Genomic DNA, 16,294 nt, shown 5'->3' on the forward strand with positions numbered 1-16,294 from the left:
GTACTGAAAATCATGATCTTGTTGAGGCTGCTAATCAACTCAAACAGATGTACTTGTACAACAGTGTTGGTATCTGCACCTAGTGTACTACAGGAGTGGTCTAAGAATCCTTTTGCTCAGAAAATGGTAACCAACAGTAGGAGCTGGAGTTCATCATTGTTGCTGTAAGAAGTAATAGGAGCATAATGAAGTACTGTACTTGTTAGGAAGGAGGATCTTACTTAACAGCCTTGATGCCAGGTAGAGTAACCCTGTAAGCTGCTGTAGTTACTAATTACAGCATCAGCTTTCCAAGCACAAATTGCATGTAATGCTTGGGGCAGCTGCATTGAAGGTGCTGGGACTATTGGCACAGGCGGAGGGAAGTGATTATCCCATGAACTCAACAGGGTTGGATTTCAGGTTTTCTGTGACGACACCATTTAAGGCTGAATTTTACTTTAGGCTTGAAACAAATGTTAAATGGATGTTTCGTTTCCAGTTTCAGTATTTCAAGTATGAATGGCTTTCTTTTGAAGTACAAAGAGAGTTTCCACATTAGAGAGAGTTATTACACTGATGCTTCAACTGTTAATTGGTTTCTTTCCCCCTTTAAGGCAATTCTAAAGCAGGTAGGGTAGGTAGTGAAAAAGCAGCATGGAGTATGTAGGGGAAGAGTTGTGTAATGTTTTCACATTTAAGTTTCTTACTTGTCAATAGTTGCTTTCACTCTGATCTGGTAGTTGAGCTCTGGCAATTTAATTAGCAACCTTTAAAAGAGAAAATGTGAAAGTCAACGCTCAAAGAAACAAAAACAAACAAACCAAATAAGATAGCAGACAAATTTGACAGAGACCACCAGCTCCACATCACAGTATTAGAAATGAAATTTAATATCTGAAAACAAATGAATCATCCAGGACTACATCAGGATTTGCAGGGTCCTATACACAGACAGAGGGATGAGTTTATCCAGTGGCAAGTGGTTTTACCTTCCCTGCAAGTTTGTGTTTGAGGGAGTGGGTGAACAATGGGGAAACAACGTAAAGATTAGAGATGGATTTGTTTATTTAGCTGCACTGTGCTCTCCTTTGTGTACTCCTTTCCACTCCTCTTCCCCCACATTCTATGCCTTCTTTTTGCTGCTGGATGGAAATGAGATGCGAGATCATCTCTGATCTCACCTCATTTTACCAAGTCAAGCAAGGAGCTAGCGGGAGAGAAATAACTTCTGTCATTGATACACCAATCACACACCTCCCAGGCTGCAGATGTTTTTCCCTCTAATACGCTACAGTGGCTCTGAGTATTCTGATGTTGCCTGGTGTGAAGCGGTTCATTACTTGTTAGCTTGCAAAGTCATTAAACCAAGAATCCACTAAGTATAGATTCCTGAAGGCCACAGTCTGCTTGTCTTCCTTCTGCTGTTTGCTCTTCTTTGCCATTATTATAAGCAACTGGTTCGTTGGCCTTTAGACCCTTGCTTGAGAAAGCTTTCCCTGGAGTCCCAAGGGTGTCTGCCTGGCTCTGGCCTAGGAGTTGTAATACTTTCCTTTATGGATCTTTAAATAGTCTCCTAGAGTCAAGTGCAGTGTACGAAGGGAGGAATTGATATTGGAATTCCTTTTCTTACCTTAATTTTACGGTGAACTGTATTAACGTTTTAAGAACCATTGGCCTCTGGGGGTGTGTTGGCATACAGGGCTGCCTTTCGACCACAAACGAACTAGGGTAGAAATAAATGATACAAATAGATTGATAGGAACATGCATAAATAAATGAATATTAAGCTATGTTATCTAGTTCTTTGAGACTTGTTTCTCTACAGATGCCAATATGGGAGATATGCGTTTCTACTCTCAGTTTTTTAAATGAATTTGGGGTCTAACTTACACTTGTTCCCATAAGAAACAGATATGTGTTATAACTTCAGAATCAAACCAAAACTGAGTTCTGTGAGACTAAAACATCAGTTGAATGATCTAGCCTTTTATCAGAACCATAAATCAAGCTATAAAAGTCCACTGGACTTGGTTCCAAGGAAATTAAATAATCATTTTTTTTCCTTATTTGATAGAAAAGCAATAAACCATGTTCTGCTTGCAGATGCAGATAATAGAATAGCCACTTGTGGTTTGTCTCCTTGTGTAGCCGGTATGAAAGAAAAGATAAATTATGATACTGTTACATATGAGTAGATGTTTGAGTTCAGGAGGGAAGATTGTTTTGGTGGGGAAGAGAAAAGAGAAGGATGTGCTACTTCACTACACACAATTCTCAGTAGTACATACGCGTTTCAAATAAGTGCGTTTTGGCGTTCGCATAGAGTCGGAACTTGACCACAAAACCTTATGTGCTGTACAGGAGAAGTTCTCTGGTACCTTCAGCTTTTCTGAGTTTTGATGACAGCTGTACGTACTCCTTCCTTTGGAAACTCAGTGTTTAACATCGTTGCAGCCTCAGCTGTTTGTTGCTGTTTTTCATTCTTAACTATTAGGTTTGATTGTAAAGCAACACGAATTCACGGTAGCTTACGCACTTGCGGAAGAGGTTGTAGAGCAGGAAATTGACTTTTTCCAGCAACTGAGGTCTTTGCAGTGGAATGGGATCCCCATCGTATGTCAGTCTGGTCAACAGCTCGTCCAGTTTTTCCAGTTGCCTTCTAACTTGAAAAAGACTCTCTGCCAACAGCGTAAAACTACAGAGAGACAACAGGTTACCTTGCAGTCTCTCCTGTAAAGCATTATTAGAATGTAACGTCTACTTAAGTTCTTGCTGAGGGAAATTAGAGTCCAAGCACTGTGGTGCTTCCAAGCTTTATACACAATAATGGCCATTCATTTTTTGTTTACAGCTGCATGTAAATACATCATGCAAGATTTCCCACTTTCAAAGGTAAATATCTCCCCAAAGGGCTAACCAGCAGCAGTGCAACAGTGACTGTGATAGTTTAGAGGAAATCCTTTACCATCCTCATGTTGTACGTGTGGGGCACTGCTGACAGTTTCATTTCTTACCTACAGCTTAGTGGTTTTTCAAAGGGTGCTCTTTGAAAGGATGACAGATAAGTGAAGTGAACATGCTACCAAGGCTAAAAAAAATTATTTATCTTCAGATTTCAAAAACCATGTATATGTTTGGTTATTCTCCCTCTATTTTTCTTGTTAATATTTTCTTTTCCAACATACAAGTCCAATGTGGGAGAAACTGATGCTCTCTAGAGGTATTACTTTTTAAAACCTAAAATGATTTGTTTTGTTTTGCTTTCATAGATGTTTATTTATTTAGATTTATATGTTTATTTTTTTACAAGCACCTTTGAGCCTGGTTCTATTACCACCATGGCACACGCTTCTGTCGTTCAGTTCCTGGGTATCTTTAAGTCTAGAGCAGTGATGTACCCAGCGAGTCAGGGCATCAAGTATCCACCCAGCTCCTGCTGAGACTAAACTCCCACTGTCCTCAGTGACAAACTCACTCAGCAAAGCTATACTATATACTATAGCAAAACTCCCTGGGGTATGCGTATCATATAACTGCCACTACCATCAAAGCCAGAAATGACCAACTGTAATGGCTCAGGCACCGCGCTGTACTCTAATGTCTTTGATTCTACCAGCAAACTTGATCTACCAAAGGAAAGTGTGTTCTCAGTTATTTACTTGCATAGCTGCTCATGAATTTTCTGCTGTTGCAAGGTAGCGAGGCAACCGATCTAAAGGAATTATCATTTTGTGTGCATGGGGCTTGCAGACTTCCTGTGGTTTTTCAGTAGAAACATAAGCTCAAGTGCAAGTTTACCAGTTCTGGAGCTGATCGAGCCCCCCGTGGAGGGGACCCCCGATGCAGGCAATCTGTTGCCGTCTCTTCCAGTCCAGCAGCTCCTCGGTCAGCATGTTGCTCATGAGCATATCAATTTCGTGGATGACACGGCCTATTTTACTTAGTACTTCCTGCAACATGGGAAAGCTGTCATGGACTGGCCACGGGGAATGGCTGCGACATTCAGCCATTATCACAACGTGCTGATTACTGTTTTTGAATTATTTTGAAAACATCTGTATTTAGGCCCACCACTTTTGTCTCTTTAGCCCAGAGGTGACTCAATTACTCACCATGTAAAGCTAATCCTGAATGTCAACGAGCTCTTCCTCAGGAAAATTTCCCTCTAGGGGCTGGGAGGGGAGGTTGTATTCATTGTGGCTGTAACACCTCCAAGCAGCTGGCATTTAAAAGCACTGTCAAGGTCATCAAATCTTACTTTTGCTTCCAATCGTATCCAATTCACAGGGTGTTTTTTGTTGTTGTTTGTACATTTGACTTGTTTTTAACAGTCAAATGTAGGTTTGTCTGAACACAAGGCTTTCTGTGCTGGCAAAGGAATGGTCAAGAAGTGCTCATAGTCAGGAGTCTCCATTGCTGAATGGAGCTAGTTAGCATCTGTGCGTTTGGTTGGTTTTGCAATGACTAGATCTTATTTACTTTGGATGACTTTTCTTTACTGTAAAAGCTCTGGGCTGCCCACTAAGCTACCTATCCAGCACAGTGCAGAACAGCTTCTCTGAAGTCCTCCCCTCTAAGGTGAGCAGAATCAAAGCCCTAATTAAGCTTCTTTTTAGTTGCTGGTTTCTTGACTGCTCGCCAAGATCACCCACACAAAGCCTTTGGTGTACAGATAATTCGCATGTTGTTTGCCTGCTCTTGTGAGAGGAGAATTCATAAAGGCACATGTAGCATCTGAGTATTCGGTGTGAGGATAAAATGAGAAAGCCAGCGACCCACAGCTGACAAAGGATGTCACTAACCTTTCTCTTGTAGTCTAATGTATTGAGCATCGCCTGCAACGCCAACATTTCCTGTTTAATGAGGGCGCTGTTTTTGTCACTCTGCTCTGCCAGGGGTGAAAAAATCACGTAGTTAATTCAGTACAGATGTGGGTGTGAGGGTTTGTGCGCGTGTTTATGGGAGAGGCGGGGGGGAACCACAACCTGACTGCAGGAGGAAGGAGGGGAAAAATAAACTGCAAGGCATCAGCACATTACATAATGGCTCATTTCCTTCCAGTAGGCCCATTTGAATACAGACTTAAGCTATGGTTTTATGACTATGCTCTTGAAATGTGTGCATGCGTTTGGAAGAGGGGAAAGGTGGATAAGGTGTGGCTCATAAGTAAGAAATCTCTATATTTCTTATGTGCGTAGTCACCAGCCTGGATCAGTGTTCGATCTGCGTATTACTGACCTACACTCATGGTGTCAGCTAAAGCTCGTAGGGCTCCAAGTGAATTATGTGTCTGGTTGACCGCATCAAGGTTAGGCATTTGAAACAGATAAATTATTCATCACCCTGGGGATTTCAGCAGTCTGGAGTACCAAATGCTGGTACTTCCCCCTTTCTGTCATCTTTTTCCTTCCCTGGATCGTGCTTTAGTTCCAAGCTTCCCCAAGCTCACTGTGTATTCACTCATACGTGTCTCATCCCCCACCTTTTGCACTTGTGTCATTTATGTTACCTTTGCAAAAGAAATTGGTGTCAACTGTGTCCACCTGGAGCTCAGCTGAGACATCTCATTGCATCAGAGTATGTGTTACGTGAGAGAGAGATGGGTACTCGACTCTATGTTCAGCCACAGCTGGTCACATGCACGTTTTAAGGAACATCAAGCTGGTGTGTAGCACTTCCTGATAAAGTGATGTTGTAAGCCCTGTATGTAATCTATGTAAGCACGTTTCATGAGTGGGGTGGGTTTCGGTCATCAGCTTGGCCAATAATTGTGTTTGACACGATAACCAACACTTCATTAAACCATAGCAACTTGATGTCTTCCAATTGTCTATCCATATCCAGCCTTAAGCACGGAAGTGATTTGTTTTAGGAACTGGGCATTTCAAACCCCAGCTATCTCTGCAGGTTCAAAGGGAAGAACCAGGAAGGTATCTGAGCAGACGTGAGTGGACCTCAATTTCTTTTCTGAAAGTGATCGTGCAAGTGCTGTTGCAGTGCACAGATCTTAACCATCATAGGTCAAACATGCATTTAGAGTGCTTTCCAGTTGATTATCATCACTGTGGTTCAAAAAAGAACAGACAGCTAAGTTAGAGGCTAAAACAGTACTCTGGGAGAGAAGAAGCTCTTCCACATTGTGTTAAGGAAGAGCCAAGTCAATCATAAGGAAGAGGGAAAAATATGTTCTTTAAATTGAAAAGGTTGTGCTCTTTTCATTGTGCAGTGCCACTTATCTATACAAAATAACTGTGCTTGAACAAGGAGATCCTGTTTGCCCTTTTTAACCCTCTGAGAGTTGCGTTTCGGACTACGGTTTTACACAAGTTAAAAATCTATGTTAGTGGTTACAAGTATTATCTCCATAATGTGTAGAAAAAAATCCTGCAGATGGGTTTTAGTCGTGAAATCACCCTTTTTCTAGAGAGTCTAAAAACAGTTACAAAAACACTTACCTAAACTTTGTATTGTTTTATACCTGAAGTCAAATTCCTCTTGCAAGTCTTCCAAGTATTTGACGTCTTGGTCAGTCATCTTTCCCAGGGGAGAGGAAAGCGAGAAATTACTTTGGTGTTCACAGTGGCATAAAAAGGAACTTGCTTTGTAATGGATGAAGGTGAAACAGTTTTCTCCATCCCTAACACCTGAATGCATAAAATATTATACCAGTAGCTTAACTGACTTGTTGCTTAACACCTTAAAGGAGCACAAGTAGGTAATTTTAAGTCAGAGAGGTTATGCAAGTGCCATGTCTGGGAAAATAGAGGTGTTCATTTGCTAAATTAGGACACACAAAGTTAGTAATTATGTTTTCTTCTTAATTTTTTGAGGGGGGGAGAGCTTTTATGTTATGTGTTCAAGGTATGAAATTACGTATGACATTATATACACAAGGAGCTGGCTGATTTGTGTTCAATTTAATTTTCCATTAAAAAACCCTTGTACCTGAAAATTATTCTCGTTTTCCCTGGTCTTCCAGGGGTGTCTGAGCTTTCCTTCATAGATGCTTGCTATAGACACAGGCTGGAAGAGCATAGTGGTTGGCTGCTGAATTGCATATCTGGCTGCTGTTGCTTTGCATCTCTTATCTGTAACATCGATAGATATCTAGTACCACAAGCTTCTGAAGCTAGCTTTATCCTTTTAAGGGTTTCATTTCTCTACCTTTCTTGCCTATGTAGGGAGATGCTTATGAGAGAATGGTGTTAGGACCTCTTTCCAGTATGCCTGATGTGTTGTTTATAGGTGGCATATGGACAAGTATTTCTATTATAATTTACATCAAGCCTGCTATGAAGCTAGAAGAGGGGCTGGTATCTCAAAAAGGCTACAGGTGGCTTCAATTCTTATCCTGCCTTGAAATGAATGGGAGAATTTTTACCATCAGCTCACGGTTTTCTTGTCCCCTCGTTCCTCCAAAACATGTTGTTATGTCATGTAGCCTTTGGCTTTACAGGAGTCTTGGTACTCATGTATCTCAAGGTCAGGAAGTCTAGCTACTTCTGATCCAACGAAAGGATATTGAATTGCAGAAGTATGTTTATTAAACCTCACATCCACTTAGAGTCAGTAGCTGTGTTCTTACCGAACTTAGTTATCTGCTTGTAACTTGCTTAGTAACGAGTGTGACAGCTTTAAACTAGGTAACTGTTCTTAACCTGGAGCTGCTTCAAAAACCAATATGAGAAACCATGTGCATGTTGAGTAGTTAACCTGGGTTGGGATCCAGAGAACAATGAGAAGGCTGGCGCAGCACAAGGTGCTGGTGCTGCCTGGCTTAACGGTAGCTGTGATGTGTCTATGAAAATCATGGGTGTGCACATAGGAAACAGGACAACAAAATACCTGGGCGCTGTTCTTAATGGCTGACACTTTGTGTTCCACATTTCTTTGTCTCTCTGAAACGACAGAGTTCTGTAAAGACTTCTCCAGTGGTCCCTGGAACACAGTGAACAAGTGATACTTGGATGAGTAATGCCAAGTGATATTAATTATATGATAAGGTCTAGCATAGACAGGGAATTCATAACCCGGTGTTGTACTGGCTGGGGACTGGCATGAGCAGCTCAATAGGTTTCCACAAAATGGTTGTAGATGTGATTTTCAAATTTCTTCCTTCGAATAACATAAAAACAATCAGTGTAACATACAAGACGAAGCTCCTTTTGCATTGCATTATTCATATCAGTGAACGTAATGCATAATTTAGTATGTACACATCTGTTTTGCTAAGAATTATCTCTTTAGAGTCTTTCCCACAGATTTAAGTCTTTGAAGATTAGCTGTGACGTCCAAGTCACTTGTAGCAATATTTGCAGCAGCGGAGCTGCTAATGAAGCACAAACATGAGTTTAAAGGGTAACTTTAAGCAACCCCCAGTGTGCAGCCATCACTCCAGTGGATTTCATAATGAGAGGACAGGATTTGGTCCTAAAATCAGGTGGGCAGTTGAGTGAAATGCAATTCATTACCTGCACGGGCATGCTGGCTGCAGCCAATATTCTTCTTTCTTCTCTTAAGCAGTTTGAGATGATGACTGCTATGTGCATGGGATTACCCTGGTATTTCCCCTGCAAACACAAACAAACATGACTCTTAAGAATTGATAATTCAGTATTTCCCACTGGAAATCACAATGTGGTTTCGCTGTCTGTAAGCTTCAGCTCTGTGTGGGTGAAGAAGACTCTCCCAATGTTCTTGACCTTTGCTAGTGTTGGTTCAGCTTTGCAGTGCAGCATCAGTTAGTGCTACAGTCATAAAATACTGTTGGTTATATCTTAAAGAGAGTATTAAGGTGTAACTCTGAGATGCATGTCATTAGATGATCAAATTGCTCCATTGCTAACACAGGTGTTTTGATGGAGCACTCCTGTCAGCCTGTTTTGTGCATGTTTTTTATAATGTTTTCCATTTTTAATAGGTTGTTGCTGTTAGCATGGAGCATTTCAGCCAACAAGAGACTAAAAGCATAGCAGTGTGGTAACCATACAGTCAGAAAGGCCTCCTCAGCAGAAAGCACAAGACTTCATTTTAGTCTATGAACAATTTATCTTCTTTGGCAAATAAGGAAGGAAGCAGCAGCAATCCTTTAGCTCAAGCAGAAGACTTGACTTGAAAAGTTTTGACTATTATTTTTGTCTCATCTTAAGGAAGGTGCAGAATTGCTGGTATTTGACAGGGAAATGGGTGCCATGTGAAAAGTATTGGCTTGTGTTCTATTTATCAAATAGGGAAGGCTGGTAACTCCAGCAGCATCTTTCATGGTGGTGTATTTGTCCAGTGCTTCTCAGTATCTTTTGTGCCTTTTATTCAGGACTCATGTCTCATTCAGACAGATGCCCTTCATTCAGTGCTCATGTACCCTTTCTTCATTAGGATTCATCCAGTTGTTTTCTCTTCCTGCACAATTTCCTCTTTTAGGTTTGTTCTTTTCTCCTCCTCTTTCTGATTAGTTTTTAGTCACGTTTATTTTGGCTTTCTCTGAATCTGACATGATAGGTTTGTGTTAACTTAAATCAGTGCTGTATTTTACTTTATGTCATACCATTTGCTCCACTAGAAACCAAGTATGTGAACAACTTGTGAGCGCATATCTACTGCTGTGACAGCAGGACTCTAACAGCTAAATGTGTGAAGCACTAAGTGTTCCCTCCTAGGGTGGCTTTGACTATCATGGCATTGTTGGCAATGGAAGGAAGCTTTGCAACGTTACTGGGGTTTTTCTAGTCATCTCAGAAGGATGAATAAGGTACTTGTCCCACGTGGCCATCAGTGTACACACAAAGTAATTTGAGGGCTGTGGGCTCCTGAGGAACTTGGGGTTGCGGAAACCTGGATACCAGAATTGGGTTGCAGAATGGGGTTCCAAAGAGCATGACAGAACTGCATTACTTCAGGCTGAGCCTGTGGTTCTGTTTGAAGCTTTGAGGGTTAGGAGGGCAAGCTGCAAAATCAGAACTGGCTGCAGTACTGAAATCTCCCCCCAAACAACCCTTATGGAGCCCCTGGGGATCCTTTTGTCTTTGCTGTGTGACAAGAAGGATTCAAACAGAAGCTGTAACCAAGCCAAGAAGAAATAGAGATCCCTTGGTGCTGGAGGACACACCTACACAGAAAAGGCCTTCTAAAGCCTCTTGACATTGGGATGTTTTAAAATCCCCCACAAAGGAATGCCAGTTATCAGGGACTTTCCTAGCATTTCTGGGTACCATTCATATGCAAAACATTTAAAATCTCTCTCTTTGTTTCAGTAAGGGAAAACGGTCTGAATCAGGAGTTGAAGTGAAAATTAACTGTTTTTTTTTCCCTTCTTAAACTCGGCCCTAGAAATCAGTTGTGTCTGAATTGCTTCCCTTACTTATGCCTGCCCAGCACTTGTTCGATTCTGCTTGATTCCTTTCGCTCTTCCAGCAGGCACAGAGCAGACCGACAGCGAGCTGTCAGGGCTGTAACCCCCCTCCAACTAAAGGCTGGAATGATGCTCTGCAGCTGCTGTGCTCTCAATGCACACTGTTGTGACCAAAGGAGGGCGATGAGCCTTTCTGGCACACAGATGGAAACACACAGTGAGCTGTGGGCAGCTGGCACCAGTAGAGCAGTGTGCCACAGCCAGCCTGTCACGCTCACCTAGAACTGTGGTATTTGTGCAATGTGAATAGAATCATAGTTTCACCAAGGTTGGAAAAGACTTCTAAGATCATCCAGTCCAACTGTCCACCCACTGCAAGGGTGGTTATCCACTCCAAGGAGGGTTACTCCTTGGGCAGCCTATTCAGTGCCCCACTTCTTCTGCAGTACTTCTAGCAGAAGGGTTTCAACTTTAAAGATAAGAAATGGATATGAGTAAACAAATTATAACTGATCTTAAGAGTTACAACTTAATTAATGACTGTAGTTACTGAGAGTAATAGTAGCTAATTCTTCTGACTGTCAAAATAACCACTGATTTTTTGTTTATCTCCCTGTTTTTTATGCTTCTGAAAGGGAATTATGCTTCAAACCATGCCAGCCAGTATTGTCAGCTCACTGTAAGCACTTGCTCTCCTGTACTTCCATTTCCTCTTTGATTGAGGGTAGGATTTGTTCAAGCTGAACTTGGCTTTCAAATGAAAACATGGAAATGATTTCTTATCATTGAAAAAATGGTGCAAGTTGGGAAATAAAGGAATGCTAGCCAAAGAAAGCAAATTTGACTTGGTGCAACAAAAGCATTGGCAGCTGGGAAAGGATAAGGGGTGTTGATTTTGCAGTTATGCAAGATTGTGTTATTAATGGTACTTGTATGTGTATATATGTATAGAGAGAGGGGAACTTAGTATCATCCTTTTATAAATATCAACAAAGAGAAGCTGGTGGTTCACTTCACATCTGAAGTTTCAGAAGGAAATGTTATTCATATCTGCTGCTGCAGCTGGGATTCCATTGCTCTTAGAATTTTTCTTTCTCCTGTCTTCTGTTTTGGAGAGCTCTTTTGTGCCGTGACTTGAAACAAACAGCTATCGGTCTTATTTGGGGAGTTTTACTCTCAATAAGTACTGCCATTATGATCAATTTAAACAAATAAGAAGTAAAACTTTCATTCTGAACAGGCCAACGTTTTCTCTGAATGCTGATGACGTTTTCTAGGGAGAAATCCCTCCTACCACTGCTCAGAATGCACTGTCTGCACTTCAGAGGTGTCTGCTGTGAAAGTTTCTTACCAGATCACGTAGAGAAACCAAAAGGCATTTTGCACAAAGGATGTACTAGTTACAGCGTGCAGCATCCAAATGTTAGGCAGATTTTAAAACAGCCTGAGCTGTTTGGGATGATCCTAGATCCTCCTCAGTAGCTGGGGAAATGCAGGATTCTGATTCCCTAACTTATATGATCACAGAGAAACTTTATATTACAAGTGCTGGTACAAAGAGCTGTCAATTTTAGTGTTGGAAATGTACTGCTTTTCCTTGGAGTTCAGAAATCTATACCAGCGACTGCCTCTCTTTCTTACACTATTTCTTCCACCCCCACATGTAATAATTTTCCCTCAACAATGTATGATTTCCCCTGGGTATCTCCATCACAAATAGGATTGTTCCCGACCACATAGATATTAACAGCTTTCCTTTTTAAGTGTCAAAGGTCTCTATACCATGCATGTCTATAAATGAGTACTTCCTTAGATGTGCTACAGAATAGCCTGGCTCTGTTTTCTGTTTCAGTGGTGTCTAGAAGTGTCTGGCTGTTGCTTACTACCTCTAATGTACAAGGGTGGTGTTTAACCTCTTAAAAAACCCAACCTTTTACCTGCTTTTCAGGGTGCCCTTAAAATGGCTTGAGTAGGTCTTAGTGCTTTCTAATTCTGAAGAAGTGTGGTTTTTTTAGTTGTAGAAACCATCAGTACGAGCTATTTTTGGTTGATTCTGCTTGGAAAACCCAACTTCATGCCTTTTAGGCGTGTACAGTATAATCTTTATTGGTGGCATGGAACTGTTAACTATGACAGCTACTGATGTGTTGACATTGAATGAATATTTGATGGATGGGAGCTGGGACACAGGCAGGAAACAGGAGTACAATGTCAAGAAAGAATACGCTGCCTTCCCTGTTGCTTTCTTGTGACACCCTTATTCTACTGAGCTGGATATTCAGCATCTTTCTAGATGAGCAAGTATCTCTTCATGTAATGAAAACAAAACAGTTGTCATTGTTGCCTTCATTTATTTTCTGCCCCTGTTTGTGCAGGCAGGCATAACACCTATCTCAGTGCACTGTAGGGACTGACTCTTTGATGAAGCATGTTTGGTTTTGTTTTGAAACCCTGCATCTCAGCAGGTTCTGTTATTATTGAAGTTCTTTTTCTACTCAAAATGATGGCTTTGTTCTATTTAGGTCTTTAAGAGGAAGTACCTGCGACTGCTCTTCCTCAATTCTTATTTATAGACTTCCCCTCATGCTTTCAAAATACCTAGGAGAACCTTAAAGGCAGACTCATTCTTTTATGCATCTCTTCTGAATGCGGGAAGCCCTAAAAGACAGCCCTGCAGTTTTGCATTTCTGCTTTTCTCATACAGTACATTAATGTAGCTTCGAGAATAATGTAAACATTCTTGGAAGCACCTGCCATCAAAGCAGAGCTGAGATAAGCTGTGGAGGCAGAGATCTTTTGTTCCATACTCTGGTTTGCTCCTAAAGTCCACTGAGTTCCTCTCAGCACAAACCAGAAGAAGGAAAGGGATGGTCTATAGGAGCAGCGGGCTTGTCAGCTGGTAGTGGGTGAGATACAGCTGCAGAGAATATGTAGCTGTGGATCTCATCATCACACAGTGCAACCGTGCTGCCCCATGGCATGAATAATACAGCAATGCTTCTTAATCAAATGAAATGTATTTCAAAATAAACACAGCATGTTCCCTGCAAAAGAGGGCAGATAGTAGAGGACATCTCAATTACGTTTCTTTCCTCTGTCGTTTGGGCACAAAGTCTTGAGGCCTGTTAGCTGCCCTCCCAGGCAGGTTTCTGTCTGCAGTTGGGCCCTTAGAATGACCAAAGATTGCAAAATGTTTTATGCTCTTGGTTTTTGAACATCTGTGTATAAGCTACCTCTGGTTCATTCCATGAAAACAAACCAAAATGTTTCTAAGTTGTTACAGCTGCGTTCTTGAAATGACTTGTAACTCAAAAACGTTTTATGTCTAGGAAGAACCTTTTTGCAGCCGTGCATTGGAATCCTTCGTTAAAAAAACCTTGTTAGCAGCCATGCTGCAGCTAGCTTGCAATCACTGATGGCAGAGGGTTGTATGGTTAGCGTTTGGTCTGCAGAGTGTGTCTGAGGTTCCTCACTTGCACCCCAAATTATTTTGCAAACGGCTTAAGTGATTAAGCTTGAAAACACGCTGACGGCAAGATGGTAATATGAAAAGCCAGCTTGGATGGTATGAAATAACATACGTTGCTTTGTTGATGTATTCGATTGCGTTAGCACTAAACGTATATAAATAACATTTTACATGTTGGGTTGTTTTTGTGTTTCTTTTTTTCTGTGGTATATTGAAAACTTTCTCTATGTTCCATTCTCACTTCATTTTTAGCTTTAACAGGAAACTGCAACATAAACATCAATGACTATGTTTCCATTTTTTTTCAGCTGTTTCTCAGTATAGCTCTTACTAGAAGTAATTGTTAAGTACCAGTTGCAATTTCCTATCTCAGATATAATGCTTTTTATGATGTTATATTTTGGGTCAGTTTTATTTGATGGTCACAAATACATATTGTTAAGATCCATCATCCTGCTCCTTTCTGGTACAGAAACATGCGGTAACAGTCACCTGAACTAAAATAAATGCCTTTGTACATTCGTTTCAGTTGTGTCTGGAGAAGCTCAGAGGGGTTTGGTTCTCATTACAGATGGAAACAAGCCGTGCATCGTGACTGAGAAATTGAAGCAGGAGCACACTACCACATCCCTGTTGTAACAGCACAGAAAGCAAGATGCTGTTGGTGCTGCTTGAAAGTAGGGTGAGTTTTACATGGAATTAAATGCCTTAAGTTTAACACAGTTTGGTTAAGAGAAATAGAAGGTAGATTAAGATGCTGTTGCAGATCATTTCATGATAACATAGTGCTGTGTAGATGGAAGAAGCATTACTAAACCACTATTTCCCACCTCTACAGCATAAACCTGTTTCCAGCAGTTCATTTTGGTGCAGTGTGTTGAAGTGAATCAGCAGATCTGGTGAATCCTTGACCTCTCTCTTTACAAGGATTCCCCAGGCTGCTGAAGGTGTGCACGCAGTTGTGGTTACTCAGGCAGGCTTCCCTCTGCATGCCTTCCCCTCATCTCAGGCTCTGGCTGGGCTGGTGAGTGTGTGCAGATCACAGACTCCTGAGAATCAGCTTTGGCTGTTAAATTAATGTCATGGATATACTTATTTTATTGGTGAAATGTTCCCCAGAGCACAACATAACCTCATTAACTCGGGCTTCTATGGTTAAATGGGAGAAGTAGCCATTCTTCCTGTCCCTGAAATCAGTTATTTCACTTTTATAAGAGAGTTATATGATGTGTTTTTCCCCTGAATATCATAAAAACAGTATTGTGACGCAGATGCATGTTGCTGTTAATGAGAAAGAATTGCTTTCAAGAGTTATCATGAGACTAGAGCATAAAGATGAACTGTTATAATGAGTGGGATGATTATGGGAATTCCTGCTTTTTGCTGGTGTTGTCATAAGCCCATTGCAATGTGCAGCCCATCTCTGTCTCTGAGTAATAGAATCATTAAGGGTGGAGAAGTCCACTAAGATCATCCAATCCAACCATCATCCCATCACCACAGTGGCTACTGAAGCATGTCTCTCAGCGCCACATCTACGCAGTTCTTGAAAACCTCTAGTTATGGTGCATCCACCGCCTCTCTGGGCAGGCTGTTACGGTGCCTGACCACTCTTCTTGACAAGTTCTTCCTGGTACTCAATCTGAACCTCCCCTAACATAGCTTGTGGCCATTGCCTCTTATCCTGCTGCTGTTTCCTCAAAGAGGCTGACCCCCAGCTCACCACAACCTCCTTTCATGCAGCTGTAGAGGGCAATAACGTCTCCCTTGAGCCTCCTCTTCTACAGACTGAACAATCCCAGCTTCCTCAGCTGCTCTTCATAAGTGCTTGTGCTCTGGACTTCTCATCAACTTCCTTGCCCTTCTCTGAATGCGTTGCAGGGCCTCCATGTCCTTATTGTTTTGAGGGGCCTGAAACCAAGCCAAGAACTTGAGTTGCTGTCTTACCAGAGCTGAATATGGGGGGACGATCATGTCCCTTTTCGTACTGGCTGCACTACTTCTGATACAAGCCAGAATGCCACTGGCCTTCTTGGCCACCTGGGCACACTGCTGGCTCAGTTCCTGGTAGCTCAAGTGTGGCTCAGGCAGTCAAGCTGAATTTGCTGTTCTGGTAAGGGAAGAATCAAGGCTGTAAGGATGTCTAAGGTGAAAAATCCCTGGATAATTTAGAGACTGTTCCTACTTGGGCTGGTGGGGCATGAGCAGATCCATGACTGTCTTAGATTGTCAGTCTACTGACAGCTTTGCAGAATCCCTGCAGCTATGCTGCTCTTAGCCGTCAAGGATTTAAGCCTGTGAGCGAGGAATGTGGGCGGCTTCTGTCCTAAACAAGCAATTTTGCTAGTCTCTATTGTGCACCGTGTTTGCATGTTTCGAAGAAGCTTGCTTCAGGGACAAGCACAGATACTTACAAGAAATTCTTCAGGAAGCCAGGATGAAATTGTTCATGGGCTAAGGTCTTGCAGACTGTTGCATTTGAAATTTGGTTCTTA

At 41.7% G+C, this 16,294-nt stretch overlaps 1 protein-coding gene and 1 long non-coding RNA gene across 3 annotated transcripts in view; one reads left to right on the forward strand and one right to left on the reverse strand.

The window, feature by feature from the left end:
- The window catches only part of LOC140254598 (uncharacterized), a 52,218-nt gene that overhangs the window by 14,018 nt on the left and 21,906 nt on the right, over nt 1-16,294 (forward strand). For both annotated transcript variants that reach the window (XR_011904261.1, XR_011904260.1), the window contains exon 2: nt 14,371-14,481. This is a non-coding gene — a long non-coding RNA (uncharacterized lncRNA). The remainder of the gene's footprint in view (nt 1-14,370; nt 14,482-16,294) is intronic.
- STAT4 (signal transducer and activator of transcription 4) overlaps nt 1-16,294 on the reverse strand; it is a 31,823-nt gene that overhangs the window by 10,164 nt on the left and 5,365 nt on the right. The window contains exons 3-10 of the mRNA XM_072341258.1: nt 8,454-8,552; nt 7,828-7,920; nt 6,438-6,516; nt 4,785-4,870; nt 3,781-3,932; nt 2,519-2,677; nt 1,613-1,705; nt 690-749 (exon numbers count right to left, since the gene is read on the reverse strand). Of these exons, the coding sequence (XP_072197359.1) occupies nt 690-749; nt 1,613-1,705; nt 2,519-2,677; nt 3,781-3,932; nt 4,785-4,870; nt 6,438-6,516; nt 7,828-7,920; nt 8,454-8,552 (821 nt within the window). The remainder of the gene's footprint in view (nt 1-689; nt 750-1,612; nt 1,706-2,518; nt 2,678-3,780; nt 3,933-4,784; nt 4,871-6,437; nt 6,517-7,827; nt 7,921-8,453; nt 8,553-16,294) is intronic.

The sequence above is a fragment of the Excalfactoria chinensis genome, chromosome 7, assembly GCF_039878825.1.
Source record: "Excalfactoria chinensis isolate bCotChi1 chromosome 7, bCotChi1.hap2, whole genome shotgun sequence".
Classification (NCBI taxonomy): Eukaryota; Metazoa; Chordata; class Aves; order Galliformes; family Phasianidae; genus Excalfactoria; species Excalfactoria chinensis.